The 23,191-nt window shown below is 35.1% G+C and overlaps 1 protein-coding gene across 2 annotated transcripts; it reads left to right on the plus strand.

Annotated features, from left to right (window-relative positions):
• The first annotated feature begins 8,983 nt into the window (after window positions 1-8,983).
• On the plus strand, window positions 8,984-20,919 carry LOC107867017 (protein ESSENTIAL FOR POTEXVIRUS ACCUMULATION 1). Of its 2 annotated transcripts, none has more exons than XM_016713097.2 (10): window positions 8,984-9,204; window positions 13,036-13,124; window positions 14,355-15,257; window positions 15,362-15,482; window positions 15,598-15,657; window positions 16,072-16,860; window positions 17,018-19,568; window positions 19,680-19,873; window positions 19,984-20,043; window positions 20,268-20,919. In XM_016713097.2, the coding sequence occupies exons 1-10, from the start codon at window positions 9,150-9,152 to the stop codon at window positions 20,642-20,644; spliced, it is 5,199 nt and encodes a 1,732-aa protein (XP_016568583.2). In that variant the 5' UTR covers window positions 8,984-9,149; the 3' UTR covers window positions 20,645-20,919. The 2 variants fall into 2 exon arrangements, with proteins under 2 accessions (XP_016568583.2, XP_016568585.2); XM_016713099.2 differs by having other exon boundaries at window positions 17,021-19,568.
• Window positions 20,920-23,191: the final 2,272 nt, after the last annotated feature.

Consider the following 23,191-nt stretch of genomic DNA (forward strand, 5'->3'; position numbering starts at 1 on the left):
GATTTTCATTAAATTTCTTCGGACTTCTTCTAAATATTGCTCAATCATTTCCATCTTATCTCCTTCATGGACAGAGATTCTTCTAGAAATATAACTGAGATTTTTATCTTCAACAAGTTTCTTTTGAGGAGTGGTAGAATATTCGAGATTTTTTTTATTAATGGATTAGATCAATTCTCGTCCATGTGGTAATTTAGTAAGGGGATCTTTTTTGGTCTGTTTTTCTCAAAAATTATTATAGAATACCCTATAGAGTCCGGGTATTTGTTCTTTAGTTTAACCAAATTCAATACCCCATTTATGTATCCATGGAATGAAAAATTCTATAAAGAAATACATCTGGTCCATTTTATCTAGATTGCAGACATGGTTTGAATGGTATAAATTTGTTAAGATCGGGGATACCTTTGTCCATTTTTTGTAAAGATACATGTATTCTTCTGGCAGAATTTTAATTGTAGGGCCATGATATGACCACCACTGAATAAACCAATTTAGAATTGGATCTTCAAATACTTTAGAACAGACTTTTAAAAACTAAGTACGCTTATGTTTAATATTGTTGTAATATCAAGTCTGGGTAAAGGCCCTAATATATTTCCAATTATCCTTTCATCATCATGGCCTTTTTTGACATGGAAGTAGTTCCTCAGTCTTCTATTGAAATGAGTTTTTTAATAACAATCTTGGAGTATCCATGAACATCTGGGGTTGACTCACCCATTTGGTGATGTTCCAATTCAATACTTCCAGTGGACAATAATATTGATTCATAGAATGCTCTTGTCTTATAGGATTCACCTGCAAAATAAAGGTTAGCTAGTAAATGTTTTTGGAGGAGTTTCCAGGGATCATTTTGTTTGCATATTTGATAATTTCCCACGAGAACTATTAGCTCTCGATTTTTAAGTTTTTCATATTGTTGCCTTTCTGCAGAGTTTTCTTTAGTAACTGAAGCAAACGAATCAGCTTGCTTTGCAGATATAAAAGATTGCAGTTGCTCATATAAAGGATGATCCTTCGAAATATCTTCTAGATGGATCGAGGTGCTTATATGCTAAGTTTTTCCGTTCTTTGAAGAGAATTCTGCGATATGCGAAATCCTTGCATTTATCAGGCTCATATTTGCCCTTTGCAATACTGAAAAATTAGATAAAGACGAAGTATATGAATTATTATGATGATGATGGGGAGTATCTTCCCCCTGATGAGGAGTATTTTCCTCCGTGGCTTCTTCCTCTGCCTCGTCCTCTGTCTATTTGTCAAGGCGGATCTGTAGCCATACTGCGTAGAAAATTAGTCATATAAATAAATGTCATACCAATTAATTTCATCGCGAATATCTGTAAAATTGGGAAGAAATAAATCTTCTTCTATCATATCATGGATGATTTTTTCTAATATAATAAAATAAATATCTTCATTTAGAGAAATGCATTTGATAATCATAATTATTGTTTTTTCATAAAAGAAGTATGTATAAAAATTCATTTAATTATTTAAATATTCTCTAGATAAAAAATCGGGTAAAAAATTTTCACTCCCTTTCTTGTACTGTATTTCAAAATCAAAAGGGGCTAATTGAGCTTGCCATCTTGCAAAGATTAACTTGGAAGCATGTTTAAAATCTTTGTCAAACATATATTTAACTGATTGAGCATCAGTCTTAACTATAAACTTTTCATTATATAAATCATCTTGAAATTTTAAAACACATTTAATAATAGTCAACATTTCATGAGCCACAGTAACGTATTTTTTATGACTTTCAGACCATTTTTCAGAATGAAACCCAATGAGGCTTTCGATATGATTATGGGAATTTATTTGTTTAAGTATTCCACCATAATCAACATTTGAAGTGTCAGTCTCAACTATTTTTAACCAAGTAGGATTAGCTAAGGTTAAACAAAGTAAAGACTCGACACGTTTTTTAATCATTTTTACCAGATTAGTGTGAGAATCAGTCCAAAGACCTTTGTAATCCTTTTTTAGCCTATCATATAAAGGGGTTAAATCACGAGATAGATTATGATAAAAAGGAGAAATGTAATTAAGGCTGCCTAAGAACCTTTACAATTGAGTTTTATCAGTTATAACATCAGAGAATTTTTTAGCAAAGTCAAAAGCCCTCTGTATGGGTTCGATTCTTCCTTGGCAAATATTGTGTCCTAAAAATCGAATATCAGTTTGAAATGAGCATAATTTTGTTTAGAGATGACCAAACCATTTTGTAACACAATTTGCTTGAATATATTCAGATGTTTAAAATGCAATTCTAATGTTTTTGAGAATACAAGAATGTCATCAATATATACAATTATAAAATCCATGTATGGATTAAATATATCATTAAAGGAGCATTTTTTCAGACCAAATGACATCACATTCCACTCATATTGTCCAAAAGGAACATTAAAAGTAGTTCTATAAGTGTGCTCTTGAGAAATCTGAATTCGCCAATAACCAGATTTTAAATTAAAATTTTAAAATATATTAGCATTATATAATCTAGATAACAAATCCTTTTTTTTAGGTATGGGATACCTAATCCATTTCAAAACTTCATTAAGAGGTTTATAATTAATTACAAGTCTTAGCATACCACGTTCTTTTTCAGCAGCATTATTAACATAGAATGTCGTGCTCGGTCAAAGGAATTTTGAAGGTTTTATAAGACCCTTTTGTAAGAGATTATCAATCTCTTTTCTTACAGAATTCAACTAACTCTGTGTTCATTTGGCAGGATCGATATTTGGTTGGGATTTTATCTTCGCTAAAATCATCTTCATAAGGAAGAGTAACAATATGTTCTTTGCGATTCCAAAAAGCATTAGGGTGTTCAACACAAATATCAACCATCAATTGATTAGAAAGCATTTTTATTTTTTCCTGATTTTTTACAGAATTCATAGTATTATGAATATTCATACTCATCATTTCAAGCTGTAAGAAATTTACTTGTCGATGCTTCATATCAATTAAAGCATTTATGTCCCTTGTTACTGGATCGGTAACAAAAGGATAGAAAATTTCTTGATTTTTGTAAGTAGCCTTGAAACCATTCGCATCAATATGTGTGTAAGGATAAATAACATTTATAAAAGGGGTTCCTAAAATAATAGGAGGATATAACTGATTCTTTACTAAGAAAAAGAAATGGGGAATGCAAATCTTATTCCTACAAATATGTGCATGAGGTAACTTATAGTTAATATCAAGAGAATGACCTGATGCAGATTTAACTATATGTGTGATTTTTGAAAATATCTGATTGGGATTAGTCCTTCTTTAATGCAACTAACATCCGCACCTCTATCAATCATAGTCGCATTAGTTATAGAAAATTCACTATCAATCAAAATTGTACAGTTTATATACCATTTATGGGCTATAACTATTTGCATTATACCCAAAAAATAATCATTAGCTACATCAAGATTAGAAATAATATCATTTTCAAAATTTTTCACAATTTTTTCTTTCCCTTTGGAATTGGAGAAAATATCATTTTGAGAAATATCCTTTTCAATCTTTGAAATTCTATGATCTGAAATCATTTTTGATTTTGTTTCAAATAAACAATTTTCTTTTTTAAAATTTTCAACTTCTATTTTCAAGTCATTGAAAGACGTGTCTTTACCAGGTGTTTGACTAATGGCAAGACGTCTATTAACTTTAGTTAGAGAGTAAGGCATATTATCAATAATAAAATCATTATTTTTCTTAACATGTTTATTATCAACAGGTTTTGAAGTACCGATTTGGTAAGAAGTAAGATCAATAATTTTTTATCGCAGATTTTCATCAGTGACTTCTTTTAATAACTCTAAAGCGCTATCAATAGTGATAGTTGAATATTTAAATCTAAATCTTCAATCTGGGATTGCAATTTATAGAAAGTAACATCACAATCGCAAGTATTATTATTACAATCAGTGCAAACATTAGAATAGGTTTTTTCGTCGGCAAGATTTTCATTATCAGTTAGATCAAATAATTCAACCTCAATGTCAGAAGCAGATTCACAATCATAATCAAATTCAGAACCTGAAGTGTATAATAACCCATAAACCTTGTCATGAATCTCATCATAAAGTCCTAAGGACTTGATTTTTTGAAGTTTACAATTTGAAGCAATATGACCAAATTGACCACAATTGTAACACTTGATTTTTGATAAGTCTCTCGTAGACTTATTTTTTGTAAATCTAGTAGACTTACGATGGATTTTTCTAGCTTCACGCTCTTCTTTAGATCTATGTCTGGATTTTCTCTTTATCCTATAGGGTTTATTAGGGTCACTAGTTCTAACAACAACATATCTATGACTCTTTTTTTTAGAAGTGGAAGCAGGATTTTTCATACCAAATTGTCCACAAAAATCACCTAATTGGGTTTTTTCTTTAAGCCTATCCAGCTTAACTTGTCTAGACAATTTCAACTCATTACAAAGGTTGAGACCTTCTTGAGTACAGGCTGCAACAAGTTGGTCATAAGTAAAATCTGTCCAAGGAATTGCACCATATTATCCCTTAATAGATTTTTTAACCCTTTCTGCAAAAAGAGGTGGAAGTTCATCTATGAATCTAACCTTTCAATGTTCTATCCTGGATCCGGGTAGATCCATAACTCTACTAATAAAAGTATCCTTATACCATCAGAATTCTCCTAAATGTTTACATCTAAGGTCATTTAAGAGGGCACGGGTATTTTCATGTTGGTTGGTAAATCTTCCTCCAAATTGTTAAATAATGGTGAACATAAGGGTATAGACAACATCTTCTCTATCTTCTGGTAGTTGTCTACCTAGGTTGTCAATGCTAGACAGCATATTCTTAGCCTAAAAAATTTTGTTTCTTTTTTTTCGTTAGAAAGAAAGTTGTCCCACCCGCCACGAAGTTGGCCAGTAAAACCTGCAACGAGCATTTTACATATAGTAGAATCTGTTCGAACAGGATTGCCTTCACTATCTTTTGGGCTAGTGACTTTGGCAATAGTAGAATACATTAACATACGATGGACTAAAATAGATAATTGTCTTTCTGATAATTCATCTAAATTCCATTCATAAATATGATCTCCACTATATGACGTATTTGTCAAGGGCCAATCTCTTTCCTCTATCAGAACATCTTGAGGAGTTGGGCTTGGATAATAAGCAGTTTGCATATGGGGGACATCAACATATTTTTTCTCCGTTGTTTTCTTACCAAACCTTTGAGTTTATTTAACTACGAGTAGATTTCAGCACCTATAACCGTAATTGGAGTAGACACAAGGTTATCAGCAAAAACATTTGATAGATCAATGGGTTTTATGTTTAAAGTAGAATTTTTTTTTCAAGTAATTGTTCAAGTTGTTCTAATTCAGAGGGTTTTCCAAATCCTTGAATATCAGGGGTCTTTGAATATTAGACTTAGCTGTCAAATCTTCTGCTTTGATTTTCGATGTAGAAGCAATATCAGATGACCTTCAACTATCGCTTAGCTTCTTAATCAAAGTTGTCATAGTTTCAAGTTTTTTATCAAGAGAAGAAATATGTTTTCCAAGAACTTTCACGTACAAACTCAAATAATTATTTTGAGCAATTAAACTATTTATTTCAAAAATAGTGATTTTTCCAACTTCATCATCAACGAATTTTTGAAAAGCAGAAAAAGTTATTCCAGTATTATTCGGTAATATAAAAGATGATTGATGAGGGTAAATAGCCTGAGCAATAGTACCATTTGAATTTTGGTAAGACCTTTCAATAATTTTTACATATAAAGGCAGGTAAACAGATATAAACCATGGCACAAAGTAAATAATTTGATTATTTAGCGCACACATTTCATATAATTCTTCAGAAATATTTTTCATTTCATCAGGACTTAAGTTTCAAAAAAACATGTCCTAAACATTTTCCATTTTTCACCAAAAAAAATCTTTTTAATATAATTTCTTTCCTGTGAACCAAGACTAAAATCAATTAGGTGAGGAATTATAATTTAACAAGAATTAATATCAAACTCCATTTCAGAGGGAGTGAGTTATCCCTGTCTGGGACATTATCATTATCTTGAACTATTTTTATTTTAAGATTGATTTTAATTCTTTCAATACTTCTAAGAGGAGTATGCAAATCTACGGAACTTAGAGTATGTAATGATGCAACACGGTTTCTAGCTGGACCATAAACTAGTTCAACTGGAGAGATGTAATGCATAGCAGGCAACATTCTAGGTATAGAAAAAGAGTTTCGATTATAAACGGTAGAATTATCATCAAATTGAATGTAAATTCTTCCGTCAGTATTTTGAGTAACATGAGTTAACTCTGAGTTTGTCATATCTTCTGCAAGTTGTTTTGGAGAAATGACTGAGTTTAAAATTCATGTTTTTGAAAAATTAATCTCATCCCATCTTATAGATCTCCTGGGAGTGACCTTGGATTTTGCAAAATTAGTTTCAATAAGCATAGTATAATCAGAAGCATCATCAATCAGTTTACATCGAGGATTCATTGTAGCTAACAAAGGGTGCATCTTTTTAAAATTATTGCAATTTATATGAAAAATAATAAAAATATGTCTCTAAGCACATTTTAGAGATTAATTGTGCATTACATACAATTGCACATTGTATAATATACATTAAGATTAAGAATGCGAATGATGTCGCTGTGATTTTTGTCAATACAAAAGTCCTTTGCGGTATTATTTTTGAAGTTACTCATATCCTTCCAGCAACTAGTTTAGATTATACTCGAAGAAAAGATTAAGGCATATATTAGCTCATCTTCCATCGGAGATAAACTTTAAGGATATATTATCGGTAGCATTTTCTTCGTTCAGAGCCCTAAACTATGTAAGTCTAGGCATACTAAAGTCTAACATTATTCGCGCTGAACTGAATATCTTCTTCGCATTGCCTTTTTCTTTCGATAACATAAATTCGTTACTTAACATTATCTCAAATACATCAATATTTTGCCCCCATCTAAGTAGTATTCAGTTTTTCTTCGAATTTTACATCTTGATTGATCTCCAATTGCAATTGAATCTGCAATTCTGACTATAATTGATCAATACAATTGCAAGGACCAGTCCATCGTTAATGAAAGAATACTCCTATTAATGTATTTATTATCAGTGTTGTTCATGTAAATCAATCAAAAAAAGTAATCTATGGTTGATATATGATATCCACTGTATAAATTAAATTTATTATTTGCTGACCTTGGCTATACAAAGAATGAGATTGGATTCATTGAGCATAAAAATATGAACTTCTCGTTAATATCGAGTATATCTGATATTGAGTTGAGGTATCTTTCTTTCTACATTATACTTGGGGCAAAGCATAAAAAAAATATACAAAATAGTTACAAATGTTGATGATGCAAATTCTACTTATTTTGTTAGCATTCTTCAAACTTGAAGAGTTTATGCAGTGATTTAGCCTAACATTATCTTTACTGCTATGGTGAGTCAACCAGTCAAATATGTTATTCTTTATTGAATGAACTTTGTAAACATTTTATTGAGGGTATAATATCATGAATTTTAAAAAACTTGTTGTTAGGAATCTTATCTCTATTACAGTAAGTTAATAAATATTTGCTAGTGAAAATTGTTAGTAATTCTCTTTGATTTGGTACTTTCCTCACACTTTGCTTAGATTTATTTTATCGCTGCACTTCAATGAATTGAAGTAATATTGAGTCACAAAAAAGTTTGAATTGTTTTTGAATGCTTGAGATTACATTTGTTTAAAATTTTTTAGTGACTGAGTTTATTGGGCAAAAAATCTATCATATAAGATGTCATATTGAAATTCATACATATTTTGATCAAGCTTGTTACGCAAAATTTGCCTAGTACAATATAACTATCATGTGATTTGCGGTTTTCTATCCTATGTGCACTCGCTAGTTTCATTTCAATTTATATTATAATTCTTAATTAAATAATGAAGCGAAGCATTGAAATAATCGATAAAATTATTATCATGTGATCAGGAGGTCGCGGGTGAACTACGTACAATAGATTTTTGTAATTTGATCTTTTCTTGAATCCCACAAATAGCAATGAATTTAGTGCACCGATTGCTCTTTTATTAATCAACTATTATTTTTTTTTAAAATATAAAAAAATATTTATACATATCGTATCTCATGATTTTAACAATTTATATTTAATAAAAAAATTGAATTAATTTTTTAATATATAAATATAAAATCATATAAAATAGGATAATTGGAGTAAGGGGTATTTGAAGTGACTTATTTTTAAATGTTTTTGATTTTTAGGGATTTTTTTTTTTTTTGAGGTGTTTGGTAAAAACACAAACGAGTCGTTTGGTTGGGAAACAAGTTATCCTAAGATTAATTATTCCAATCTCAAGAAGGGATAAAAATAATATTATAATTTTGAGATAAATAATCATGAAATGAGTCATTCCATAAATTTATTCTCAATCAAATATATGATAAGTTCATCTTAAAATTAATTATGAATATTTCTCCTATCAAATAACCCCAAAATGCTTAAAAACGCTTTACCTTAACTCAAAAAGTACAAAAGAAAAAAATCAAAAGTTGATTGCTATTAACTTTTAGCTTTTACACCATCCGTTTCATTTTATTCATTTCAATTTGACATTGCACATTGATTAAGAAAAATAATTAATAACATGACTATTTTATTATAGTACCCTCCATTAAATGATGTTTAATTTTAATTTGAAGAAAAAATAATTAATATTAAGAATAAAAAAGTTTTTTCTTTTGATTAATAAAAAATAATAAATAAAAAAAGTGAAATTTAAAAATTTGAAATGAGTAAAATAGAAGGGAGTAAGAAACCAAAATAAGCTAATCCAAACATGTAGCCCTTTTTATTTTGGAAGCGGAAAAAAGAAAAAAGAGTGACAAAAATGAGAAATAATCCAAAAAACTTTACTTACTAAAATAAAAAAAAAAGAGAAAAAAACAGGAGAAGGATATGGCTAACATGCGCCGAAGGGTGACACGTCATTAGTCTGTACCCCTTTTAAGCTTCTTTCCCCTTTCTCCCTTCCCCCCTCACACCTCTCTTTAGCAGTCAATTTCACAAATTAGGGTTTTCCTTTGAGCAGCTCATTCGCTCCTTCCGATCATCAGCCATGGCTGACAAAACTCAATTTGATAATTCTCGCCTTAACCAGATCTCCTCTAAAGGTCATTCTCTTTTCTTTATTAATTATTATTACTTTTTTTTGCGCTTCAAAAATTGTCAATCGGTGCATTTATTTTTTTCGCTTGTGTTTGTTTTATTGTAACGAGATGAATGTCTGTTTTCGTTGGGGAGAGTGATAGATTGTTTGTTTATGTGTTGCCTGCACTGTGGGTGTAGGGTTTTCATATGGTTGATTGAGCTTCGAACTGACTCCTTTGTGTTTTGGAGCAAAGGAATGCGGGAATGGAATGCGTTTTTCTTTTTTCGGTTTGAACCTCTTTTTCAGCTTAGAAATTGGTTATTAGATGGATTTTTTTTTTCTTTTGTTTATGTTATTATTGGAATGAGATGAACGTATGAATGTGTGTTTTTGTTGTGAAAAATGGAAGGTTGTATCTTTATATGTATTTTTACTGTTCCCTTTGGGTTTCCATATGTTTGATTGAGCTTCGACCTGCCTTCTTTGTGTCTGGGAGAGCAAAAAATGCTGACTTGGAATGCTCTAATTTATTTGATATTCATTTTTTCCGCTTGTGTTAAGTTTATTGTAGCGAGATGAAGGTATATTTTATTGTGAAAAAATGTAAGGTTGTAGCTTTGTGTTTGTTTTTAAGGTGTTGGCACTTTGAGTTTAGAGTTTCTATATGGTTGATTGAGCTCAGACCTGCTGCTTTTGTGTTTTGGAGTACAGGAATGCTGAAATGGAATGCTCTTAATTTATTTGCACCTTTTTTTAGCTTCGAAAATTTGACAATAGATGCATTGATTTTTTTTTTTCTTTTGCTTTGGTTTATGTTATCGGAATGAGATCGATGTAGGTATTTGCTGTAAAAAATGAAAGATTGTAGCTTCATGTGTGTTTTGCTGTTGCCTCTCTATATGGTTGATTGAGCTTCGACTTGCAGCCTTTGTGTTTTGGAGCACAGGAATGCTGAAATAGAATGGCCTAGTTTATTTGCACTTTTTTTTCAGCTTTGAAATTCGTCAGTTGATGCATTGATTTTTCTGCTTTGGTTTATGTTTTGGGAATGAGATGAATGTATATTTTTGTTGAGAAAAATGAAAGGTTATAGCTTTGTGTTTGTTTTACTGTTGCCAGTACTGTGGTTTCGGGTTTCTTGGGAGCACAAGAAATGCTGATGTTCAAGTTTTCTAATTATAGGAAATTTCACTCCGTTTTAAAGTTGTGATTTTTTTATTGACTTCATCAAAAAAGTAGTGATTTTTATATGTCTTGGTAATCATAATGAGATGAATGTATGTTTCCATTGAGAAAACAAAAGATTGTCCGCTTTATGTGTGTTCTACTCTTTCCAGCACTGTGGGTTTAGGGTTTCTATGTGGTAGATTGAGCTTTGACATGTCTTCTTTGTGTTTAGGGGCTTAAAAAATGGTGATGTTTGAGTTTTGTTGCGTCTGTTTTTTCCCAGCAGTACTTTTGTAATCCAATAAATTGATTTTGCAAAAGGAATGCCGATGTTCGTGTTTTCTTACTATAGAAAATATCACACGGTTATAAAGTTGTGATTTTTATAGTTGGATAATTAGGAATTTTTTATCTTTTTCTCCTACACCTTTGTTCTGCTGATACTTTTAACCTCAAAGAAATTGACTCTGTGGTGATAGCTGGTAATGCTGCTTAGCAATTGGCTAGTCTCGTGGTTGTATGTTTTTAATGGCACTCTTTTGATGTTGTTGTAAGTTTTGTTTAGTTGCTTTGTATTGTCTGGACGCCAGACACATTACATCTGTGCTCCTCATACTTCTGTTAGATGTTGATTAGACTCGCTAGCTTTTACCCCTTCGTTCCTGAGAAAAAAGCGAAGAGATATGTCAATGTTGGTTGGTTGAAGTTTTCCCTTTTCTTTTCTCTTGTTGTTGTTGGGTTTGACCTTTTGTTTACTTACACTTGTTCAATTAACTTTGTCAATTATGCTTTGATGGATTATTTGGTGGATGCACAATCTGGATAAAAAGCAAGAAGAACAACGAAGCCTTAAACCCAACAAGCTAAATATCACGTATATGGATCCTTTGCTTTCCATTTCATTTCATTTTTAGTTAAGTCCACGTTGATTCAATGAAGTTTTATGTCCTTTGACAAATCCCCTCTTTATGGTTTTTGGTCTGCCTCTCTTTTTTCTCAATGTTGAGAAACCCGGTTGGGGAAAACCCTAAGGACCAACAGTAGCCTTCGGAGTCGGGATAGTGGGCTTTCCTGTAAATCCTTCCTCACTTTATAAATACCACATTTAGTTAGCAACTTCGCATGAAGCATGGGTCAAATCTGCTACCTAAGTCACAAGTCCTTCATCCATCGACCCTTGAACTAAAACGTGGAGGCAAATCTCCCTCTCTTTTATAACATTTGATCCTCATATTGCTGCACCTAAGAGCAATGCACATGAAGATATACGCTTAACATTGTGTACTCATCTCAGAGGATTTATTCTCATCTTGTTCGACTTGTGTGATACTTTTAAACTGTGTTGAACATGATGATTCTAATCTTGTCCAGTCTTGTATCATCATATATCCATCTTAACATATGTACTTTTACTATTTTATGTCTTACTGATGTGATGGCCTTGGACCACCCTCTCTTCAAATATAGCAATCCTGGTTTGGAAACCATTTTGCAAACTAACCTTCTAAAAGGTTTGCTTAAAGCTCATTTAAGCCCTGAAACTCTGTAAAGCCATGCTGTGCGCTTTGCCCCACTTAGTTGGTGCTTTATGCAGGCATCAAGCTTGCTGTAAGCACATGTAAGCCCTGAAACTTTGTAAAGTTGTGCACGTTGCCCCACTTAGTTGGTGCTTTAGTGCAGGCATCAAGGGGCTAATTTGGGCACATCTTCACCAATGGGCTCAACCTTTAAGAGCACAATAGTAGACAGTATTATATATACATGTATGATACGTTTCTTTGCTAAAAACTAAGCTTTATTTGCACTTTGCACTTGTAGCCCCAATATATTTTGGTGCTTTTTGCTTTTGACTACTCTACTTGCCTTTTATGATATCTGTTAATTGGCTAATTTAGTGGGTCCAAATTTCAAACCTTTTATCCTCAAAGGATAACTTAATGAAATATGTGAGAAATTAACTACTTAATTATGATAGACCTCAACTATTCTTACAACCATGTTAGACAAAGCTTAATCTCTTTGCTAGCTACAGTCCTGATAGTTTGATTTGGATGCGAAAACTGGGAAGATGAGCTTGGGTGTGATTTAATTGGCCTGACCAAAAAGGAGAATAGAGCATGTGATTTAGAAGTAAGTGAAGCAGAAATATCTAAGAACAAGCATATTCAAATGCTAAAATAAACAATTGAAGCCCTTGATTTCAGATGTTATTTAGGAGTATCTTTTTGAAGTTACGAGAGATAACAAGTGACTGCTACTGCCTGTAAGTAGTTATCCTGTGTTGCTGAAAAGCAAATTTAATTAATATAGATCTGCTGAATTTTTTTGGGTAAGTTCTCATCTATCAGTACTTAAATTGAAGGTGGGATCTTATTTCTTGAATGTTTCATTATGCTTCTCTATTTTGCATGCCTTTGATCAGTTACGAGATTTCCAAATTCCCTGCTCCTGTAAGTAATTTTGATGCTAACCCTTTGGAATTAGTGTGAATGGAAGAGTTTTCATACAATAACTTCTAGGGATCACTTGGAACCTCTTATTTGCTTATTAACATAATCCAGTAAGCAATAGCCTTTAATTTCTTACCTTAATGAAAAGGTGTTTTGCTTCCAATTTGTATTTGTCATAGTGCAAGATTAATCTTTATTAATTTGTTAATTTTGTTGGTTCTTTTTGATACATGTAGATGTGCAAGGACCCAATGATTCCATTCCGCTTTCGCCGCAGTGGCTTCTGCCAAAGCCAGGGGAAAGTAAGGCTGGGATAGTTACTGGGGTATGTTCATTATTACTTTGGATTCCTTGTTTAAACCCTGTACCATTTACACCTTCTGACAAACACTTTAGGGGTCGTTTGGTAGGCTGTATTAGGAGAAATAGTCCATGTATTAAGTGTGGTATTAATTAATATTATGTTTGGTAGGATTTTGGACCAATGTATTACTAATACCATGCATTAGTTATACACCCCACATGGTATTATAGGGTGTATTACTAATACATCACATATGGTGGTATTAGTAATACATGGGTTTTAATACCATGGAATTAGTATGTGCAAAGACAAGAATATCTCTCAAATTCTTTTAAATATTTGTTTATTTTCTTAATTTTATTTTTTATATTTGTACTAATAAATTTATTCAAATAAATTTGTTTACAAATTTTATTATTATTTACAAAAATGTCCTCAAATTTCTTTAATCTTTCTAAATCTTTTTCAATTTATTCAATATGAGTTACGTCTTTTCAATTTATCAAAATAATAATATCCCTCCAAATAATTTTAGTTATAAAAAAAAACTACTCCATTAACTCAAAAAAAATATTTATTGGTCAAAATTCGAAAACAAATAGCATACAAGCTTTAATTTTGTAAATAGGATATTCATAAATAAAAATAATTTTTCTACTTAGTTTTAACACTCTATAGAATACAATTTTATTTTACTAATGATTTTATTGTCTCATCCAAAAGTTATACGTACCTCCCTCCAACTTAAAAACAACACAAAGTGGGAACAACAAGCAAATGATGAACAAACAAAGAAAAGATAATTAAAAAAATAATTTTTGTAAGGGAATGATTAAATCTTAAAATTCTAAAGTAAATAATTAGTTATATTGCAATTTTTTTTTTTTTAAAAAAAGAATAATAAAATTTTGCAAAAAAAATACACAAAGTTATAATATGTCGAGGGTAGTTTTGTAAACAAACAATATTTTTTTTTTAAAATATAACAATACATATTGCTTTCAATGCATCAAACCAAACACTGCATAAAAAATAATCCCAGTATTATTAATCCCTGCACTACTAATCTAGTATTACTAATACAACTTATTCAGTATTATCTTATCCGCTCTACCAAACGAGTCCTTAGTGTTAGGTCATAAGCAGTTGAGTTGAGGAGGTTTTCTGCTTAAATGGTGTAGTGGTTCTTATTAAATTATTAATTCATAAATTAGCTGGATATTTTGGTCATTTATTGGGGTTTAAATGCAGGACAACCATCTCAATACACATCCCGGTTATGCTATTCGTTCGGAGTTAGTGAAGTTTCCAGGGATGGCTGACGATATGCATGATTATCAAAAGAAGAAAGATGTTTTTAGGCCATCTGTGCTTGATATGGAATCAAGTCGACGGGATCGCTGGCGCGATGAAGAAAGGGACACCAATTCTGCTGTTCGAAGGGACCGCTGGAGGGAGGGAGATAAGGAGACTGGTGATGGCCGCAAGGTGGATCGCTGGTCTGACTCCTCTGGCAGACATCATGGAGAAGCACGGCGTGTTCCAGGTGAAAGATGGACTGATTCTGGAAATAGGGAAAGCAATCACGATCAGCGTCGAGAGAGCAAATGGAACACTCGCTGGGGACCTGATGAGAAGGAAGCAGACTCTGTGCGTGAGAAATGGAGCAACCCTAGCAAAGATGCTGAGATGCATCTCGAGAAGGGGTCTCCAGGTCTTGCTTATCATGGAAAGGATGAGAGAGAGGGTGACCACTATCGGCCATGGAAATCTACGTCCCATGGCCGAGGAAGGTCCGAACATACTCATCAGGCTCTGACACCGAACAAGCAGGTTACTACATTTTCTCATGGTCGGGGACGTGATGATGGTGCTGCTGCTACTTTTTCTTTTGGTAGGGGTCGTGCTCTCTCTGGAGGGAATCCCATGAATAAGGGCTCTCCTCATGTGCAATCATTTGGGGCATTCTCGGAGAAAGCTGAAAGTGTTTCCTCTCCTATACGATATAGTCGGATAAAAATGCTTGATGTGTATAGAGTGACAGATATGCAGTCTTACAGCAACTTTTCGGATGAGATTGTGCAAGTTCCTTCACTTACACAAGATGAACCTCTGGAACCTCTCGCATTATGTGCACCCAGTCCCGAGGAATTGGTAATTTTCAGAGAGATTTGAACTTGATATTTGCTTAGTTAAAATGGATTTTACTCCGATGTTCAATTAGTTTAAATGAAGTAAATGCTCAAATTTGTATATAGGTTATCTTGAAGGGAATTGATAAGGGGGATGTTCTGAGTAGTGGAGCTCCGCAGATTACTAAAGATGGAACATCAGGTCGAAACTCATCTGAATATACGCAGCCGAGGCACAGCAAATTAGGTACTTCTAATCGCTAGATCAACTTTTGAGGATTTCTGAATCTAGATTATTAATCTCTCAAATTAGTATGTTTTGTGCTATGGTTTTGATTGCCATCCTTTCTTCAAATGTTCAGGTAGCAGAGAAGATTTATCATTTGATGATTCAAGAGAAGAAAGTAATGACAATATCAAAGGTGGTTATTCGAATCATGCAAAAGGCTTTTCCTTAGAAAAGCTACATTCTTATGGGTCCAGTTTTATATCTGAGACTGAGCATAGTTTTGTGAGATTTTCTGACCGCAAATTAGGAGCTGAGGGTATAGTTGTGGATATCTCTGTCTCCTGATGTACTGTGCAGTTCATCAGGAAGCAATCATTACAAATCTTAAAATGTTACTAAGGTTTGAATGTCCTGTTACATTTCGAGATCCAAATACATAAGCTATTCTGTTGGTTATATATAGCTTTCAATAAGCAGAGATTGTCTTCTAAGATAGTTGCTTTGGAATTATGGTGGTACTTGTTGAAGAGATCTATCGATTATGCTTCTTTTTTATCTGTAATTGGGTTTCAGTAGATTGTCTTGACTTATTATTTTCAATGTTCAGTTTCAGTAGAAGACAGTGTTCCTCATAGAGAAAGGGAGTCTGTCAATAGAGATCCAATCACACCAGGACACTCACCTGTTCCCCATGGTGGCGGCTTATGGCGATCATCCTCCATTGGTGCACGTTCACATTCGGTGGCTAATGATGCTAGAGAGATGCCAACTGATATCAGGTCAAGAACATCTGACATTGGATGGCTACAGAACCAGATGGATAAGAATACAGAGCGGGAGAGAGATCTTGCAGATCCTTCTTATGCCAAAAATGAAGGATCTAAATGGCAGTTTGGAGATGATCCTATTCTCAAAAGGCAATTATCTTCTGCCACAGACAGAGAGTTGGAGATGAGGAAAATTTCACAATCATCTCCGGAGGACCTAGTTCTATATTACAAAGATCCACAAGGTGCAATCCAAGGTCCTTTCTCAGGTAGTGATATTATTGGATGGTTTGAGGCTGGATATTTTGGCATAGATTTGCTAGTTCGATTAGCTTCTGCACCGCAGGATTCACCATTTTATCTGTTGGGGGATGTTATGCCCCACTTGCGTGCTAAGGCTCGGCCACCACCTGGATTTGGAGCACCAAAGCCAAATACAGATGCTCCAGGGGGATTGAATGTGAGCAGCTTCACAAAACATCATGCAGGTTCAACTGAGATTGATATGGTAAAGAGTGAAATGAATTACAAGCATAGCTCAACAACAGAGGCTGAAAATAGATTTTTGGAGTCACTGATGGCTGGCAAAGTGGGCCATGCACCGCTTGACAAGTTTGCTCAGTCTGAAGGTTGGTTTGAATTTATTTTTTCAGTAGTATTCATCTGAATTTTTCAGGATTGTTGTCTATGCTCATATTTTTTTTTATCAATAACTGAAGCTTCAAAAATCAGAAAGAATGTGCATTAATATTCAACTGATAATTGTTGATTTCTTTTCTTGCTCAGCAGGCATTCCAGGTTATGGTGCAAATAGTATTGGTGCTGTTGCTCCAATGGTATCTGAAAGTGGAGATAATCTGTATCTCTTGGCTAAAAAGATGGCTCTTGAGAGACAGAGATCTCTACCAAAGCCATTTCCTGTTTGGCCTGGGAGAGATGCACCATCTGTTGTTCCAAATGCGGATATTGATCCTTTGCGTCATTCGCAGCTGCCTTCAATGGCTGAACATGTTCGCCAGCAGCCCCATAATCAGAATGTTGATTTGTTGTCTCTACTTCAGGGCATGCCAGACAGATCAGGCATTAGTGGTTGGTCTAATTTCTCCGTTCAAGGGGGATTAGAACCACCACTTCAGGAAAGAATGGAGATGCATCAAGGTCAGAGTATGGCTCCTCAATCTGCGTTTGGAATGCAACAACAGAGGCTACACCCACAGAGTCCACCTATGACCAACTTACTAGGTGCCATGGATATTAATTCCAGCATTTTGGCTGCTGAGAAGCTACTTTCATCTGGAGTTCAAGATCCGCAACTGTTAAATTTATTGCAGCAACAGTACTTGTTGCAGCTACAGTCCCAGGCAGCACAAGGACCACAGCAAATGTCATTGTTGGACAAATTGTTGATGCTCAAGCAACAGCAGCAGAAACAGGAGGAACAGCAACTACTATTGCGCCAGCAGCAGCAGTTGCTCTCTCAAGTGCTGTCTGATCAGCATCCTCATCAGCGATTGGGTGAACAACCTTATGGCAAGTTGCCGACTCCCGACATATCTGCAGGAAATGTTTCTGTGGATCCAACTCGTTTCCCACCTTCACATAATTTGTTCTCAGTGAATTCACAAATTCAACTTCCAGTTATGGAAGAAGTTCATGCCTCAAATTTTGTCTTGCCCTCGAGCATTTCTCAGGATATGAGCCAAACAGGTAGCTCTGAGACCTCTTCGTTGCACTTGCCACATCAATTATATGGAGATTCTTCCAGTCGGAAAACTTGGGGTTCAATGGAACAAATTGATGATGTTCAACCGAAGATCCCAAGGATGGAATCAGCCATTATTGATGCATCATCACAAGCGGAATCTACCAGCAAACATCCCCTAGAGGAGGGCTCAGAAGACGGCGAACCTCCAGTCACCACTTCTGAGTTTGCCTCTTATTTTCCACATGTAGACCAATTAGAAAAGGCCATTATACCACCACCACCACTAGCAGCTGTCGATAAGGACTTGCATCAGAAAAACAAAGTTGAAGCATCACCAGCTGCAGCTCCTTCAGAACCATATGTCGAAGGAGACCAACACGATGGGCTGTCTGTCAGTAAGGAACTCAAAAGTGTTGAAACCAGGGAAGTTAAAAAATCGTCTGAAAAGAAGTCCAAGAAGCAAAAATCCACCAAGGGGCAAACTTCAGACGTAGCTAAGGGAGCTTCTAAGTCACAACCATCGAAGCCCTTACAATCTGATGCTGCTATTGCTTCTGATACACTGTCTGTTTCAATTGACAAAGCTACAGCTGTAGGTCCAGAAAGAAGAGACAGCAAACCTGAAGTAGCTATTGCTGATGTTGTGGATGAATATTCAGGGCAAAAATCACCAGTTTCACAGTTCAACGCCCAAACAGAGTCTGGACAGCGAGCTTGGAAGCCTGCCCCTGGTTTCAAGCCAAAGTCGTTGTTGGAAATTCAGGAGGAAGAGCAGAGGAGAGCTCAAGCAGAACAAGCTATTACCGAGGTCGCCACATCTCTCAGCTCCTTGAGTGTGTCTACTCCGTGGTCTGGGTTTGTAACTAATTCAGATTATAAATTAGTTAGAGATACTCAGCAAGATGCTGCTAGCACTGATTGGAATATGAATAACTCAGATGTCTCTCTCAACCAGAAGAGTAAGAAAAGTCAACTGCATGATGTACTGGCTGACAACACTTTGGCCAAGTCAGGCGAAAGAGATAGAGATGTTCCTGATGTGGCATCTAGTCAACCTTCTGCATCTGTCAACGATGATGACAACTTTATCGAAGCTAAAGAAAGTAAAAAGAGCCGCAAAAGATCTGCAAAATCTAAGGGTGCAGGAGCAAAGGTCTCGGTGACCACTGCTGCTTCTGAGGCCTCTGTTGTATCAAGTCCTATTGACAAAGTCAAGAGCTCGCGTCAGGTTCAACCTGACCAGGAAGTATTACCTGCTATACCATCTGGTCCGTCGCTAGGGGATTTTGTTGTTTGGAAGGGTGAGTCTGGAAGTTCTGCTCCTATTCCTGTTCCTGCATGGTCCACCGACTCTGGGAAACTCTCTAAACCTACATCCTTGAGGGACATCCTAAAGGAACAAGGAAAGAAAGTTTCTTCTGGACAGCAGCATATACCAGTGCCAACACAGAAATCTGTGCCAAATACACCTGCCAGAGTGGGTGGCCCATCATGGTCTGCCACTGGTTCATCGCCCGCCAAGGCTGCATCTCCTATTCAGATTAACTCACAAGCTGGCGTTAATTCAAAAATTAAAGTGGAAGACGATCTGTTTTGGGGCCCAATAGATCATCCCAAGCAAGACGCAAAGCAGTAAGGCCATTTCTCTCCACTATCCCCTCCCCGCCCTCCCGTCTCTCTCTCTCTCTCTCTCTCTCTCTCTCTTTTTGATCCTTTATTTTTTGTTGGTTGTAATGCCTGCAGGTCTGAATATCCTCAGCTTGGAAGTCAAGGCAGTTGGGGAAGCAAGACAACACCAGTGAAAGGAAATCCTAGTGGTTCATTGAGCAGGCAAAAGTCTGGTAGTGGTAAGCCTGCAGAGCGCTTACTATCCTCATCTCCTGCATCAAGTCACTCATCCATGAAAGGGAAGAAGGATGCTCTAACAAAGCATTCAGGTAATCATATGTTACTTATAAGAACTAATCAAAATCTGAAGTAAATCGTTGCTTCTCAGTGGAAAAAGAATGGAAAAAAGTTTTTAACTCAATTTGCTTCACTGTTTCAGAAGCGATGGATTTCAGAGAATGGTGTGAGAATGAATGTGATAGGCTCATTGGTACAAGAGGTATTTTGCAGAACTGCACACTCTCATTTGAGTTAGATATTTCTCTTCTGGAACACATTATCGTCCCATATATTTTGAAATCAATGTTGTGTTAGTGAAATTTCTTGAACTTTTTTCTTTCTGGATATGGCGCTTTATTTTCACACGTGGAGCAACCTGAGAATATCTTCATGGGACCATACTGACAGTTTGTCTGATGTGTTCCCAAATTATTCTTCATTCAGATACCAGCTTTCTGGATTTCTGTTTCAAGCAATCCAAGTCAGAGGCCGAAATGCTTCTGATAGAGAATCTTGGCTCTTATGACCCTGATCATGAGTTCATTGACAAGTTCCTCAACTACAAAGACTTTTTGCCTGCGGATGTTTTTGACATGGCCTTCCAGGGTCGGAATGATCGTAAAGTCACTGGTGCAAGTGCCAGAGATATGACTTCTAGCAGCGTTGGCTTTGACCAGGGTAACTCAAGTTTTCAAGACTCGGCCACAAAAGGAGGAAAGAAGAAGGGGAAGAAGGGGAAGAAGGTTAACCTTTCAGAGTTGGGTTTTAATGTGGTTAGCAACCGGATAATGATGGGAGAGATTCAGACTCTGGAAGATTAGGTAGAACGAGGAAAGGTACATACTTTGTGTTTGAGAATGTTTGTAAATGCTTTAGGATTATCCAGTAACTGAAGCAGTACTATTTAATCTGCTCAAAGCCATTTTTGTGATACTATTTCTGACTTTAGGTCTTCTAAATCAGATTCAATCAGAATTAAACGTAGAGCTTTTTTTTTCGCGTTTGTCCTCCACCCTCTTTGTTTTGTAATACTGAACGTTGTAATGCATCCTGAGAGAGATGCTTTAGCTGATGTGGGTTCATTAGTCCCCCTGCATTGTAGGTCGAAAGCTATGAGCTGTGTGAACTCCAGTTATTTTGCAGGACCCTTAGAGGGTTTATGCAATAAGTTTTATCTGCCTTTTAAACGATCGATATGTTGATGCTGTGGTCATAACACTGTACAGGAGAATCAATGTAACCCTGTGTTTCCCAATGGAAGTGGTGCTGATGGTTAACATCTGGTGTCCTGAGTTCTTCCCCTCAGTTTAGTACTCGTTTTGTTCTAATTGATGTGATGCACTTTGACAGGGTGTGCTATTTAAGAAGAGAGACTTGAGCAACATGTTACAAGTAAAATTTAGGTGCTTGACTGCTTGTGTTATGATTTAGTTTATCAGGGAATAGGAGTTCTAAGATACATCATCTGTAAGCATAGGGATAAATAGAAGAGTTGCATTTTTGTGCAAGGAGACTTCTGGATTGAATCTTAATTTTTCATGATTTCGCGAGCTTTCATTTATGCTACATATAAAGAACAATGCGACGAGTTATTAGCAATCAGTTGCGAGATTCATGACATCTTTTAGCTAAAGGACTGGTCACCTATGAGTTCTGTGGCTTTTGGTAAGCTATTTGGCAATGGGTCTTCGACTGCATTGAAGTTGTTAGTCTGCAGCTAAAATTGAATCTTTTGTGATGGAAATGCACTCTTTTCCCAACTTCGCAGCAGATGGGAGGTAGCTTACTTCCTCCAGTATTTCAGCAGGCTTTTTGCCTTTTCTTTCATTTCAACGACCCTTTCTTCCATAGCTCGAAGGTGATGGAAGTTCGTCTTGTACTCCTTGTGTATGAATAATAGATGTGCTTACACATCTCCTGTCAAGAGTGGATGTACCAAGATACTTGCTCTAATCTTTAATTAATGGATTAGTATTTCAGTTCAATCAAGATAAATTGAATATGATCCTTGAACATTGGTGAGGGCGTGGGGGGTGGGGGAGAGAGAAAGTAGAAGTAATCAAAATGTAGGTAATTTTCAATCCTTTTTCTTTCGCTACTTCTCTATTCACATTCGCGATCAACCAGATCCAACGATAGTTTGTTAGACGTTAGACGTAAATTTTGTTGCGAATTTAATCAAATAAATAAATGTGTGCTGTTTAAGCTGTTCAAGATGGTAACAGAGCATGCAGTACTAGAATTTCAGTGGCAAAAGATGTGTTTTAGCTTTTGGATAGAATGGTTTCACAATTCAACAAATTTTTATGTAGATCCGGTTTCAAATTGATGAATTTTTAGGAAAACTTTGAACTAGCTTTTTACATTTTTCAATTTACTCACCCTTTATCAAGAAGACGTAATTAAGCTTTTAGACGAGATGAACTCTCACTTCAAACATATTCTAGTGTAAATTTAGTTTCAAATCTATGGAATTTTAGGATAACTTTGGACTAGTACATTTTTTAGGTTGCCCCACAAAAATAAACATCACATGTGATATAAAACAGTAAAAGAGTTGCTTGTTAGAAGTAAATACTCTCCATATTCAGTTTCAACCCATTTTAGGAAACTTTGAACTACCCTCATCAAGATGAGTTGTTTTCTCAGTAACCCCATTAAAGATCATTGAGCATCCCATATGATAAGATGTAGTAAAGAGTAATTTGTTAGGATTCTACTGTATATTCAGTTTCGACCTTCCGAGTTCTTAGAAAACTTTGAACTACGTACTTTTTTCTAGTAAGTGTAATGTCCTTACCATCTTGCGTACACATCGACTAATTTCATCGAATACCTGCTACCTCCACCAGCATAGGTATCGGTATCTCTGGCAACTAAGACTTGGACAGGTATGAAGAAATCACTTGGTGGTTTTGACTATGTTGAAATTTGAGCCTCAGACCTAGTTCTTACTCTTTGAGAGTGAAAATTATGATCTTAATGGCGTTCGACAAGTTGGACAAGAAGTTTTTTTTGCTAACCAAGGATCGAGACATTGAGCATGGAACACACGTAGAGCTGTCAATACGGATCGGCCCATCCCATCCGGGCTAGTCCACACGGGTTTTGAGTTTAACGGGTCAGGACGGGCTGACCCATAAACACCAAGCCCACACTATTACTGTGTGGGCCCACTTTTTAAAAAATAATATTTTATAATTTAATTTTAGAATATTAATAAACATAAATATTACCGGACAATATTACATAGTATTAATACTTGTTAATCAAGTCTCCAACACCCCAAAAAATACTCCTAATAGCAAAATTAAATAACTTTTGACATATATCCATCGAACCAAATAAAAATACTAATAAACAATCTA

The sequence above is a fragment of the Capsicum annuum genome, chromosome 4 (assembly GCF_002878395.1).
Source record: "Capsicum annuum cultivar UCD-10X-F1 chromosome 4, UCD10Xv1.1, whole genome shotgun sequence".
NCBI lineage: Eukaryota > Viridiplantae > Streptophyta > Magnoliopsida > Solanales > Solanaceae > Capsicum > Capsicum annuum.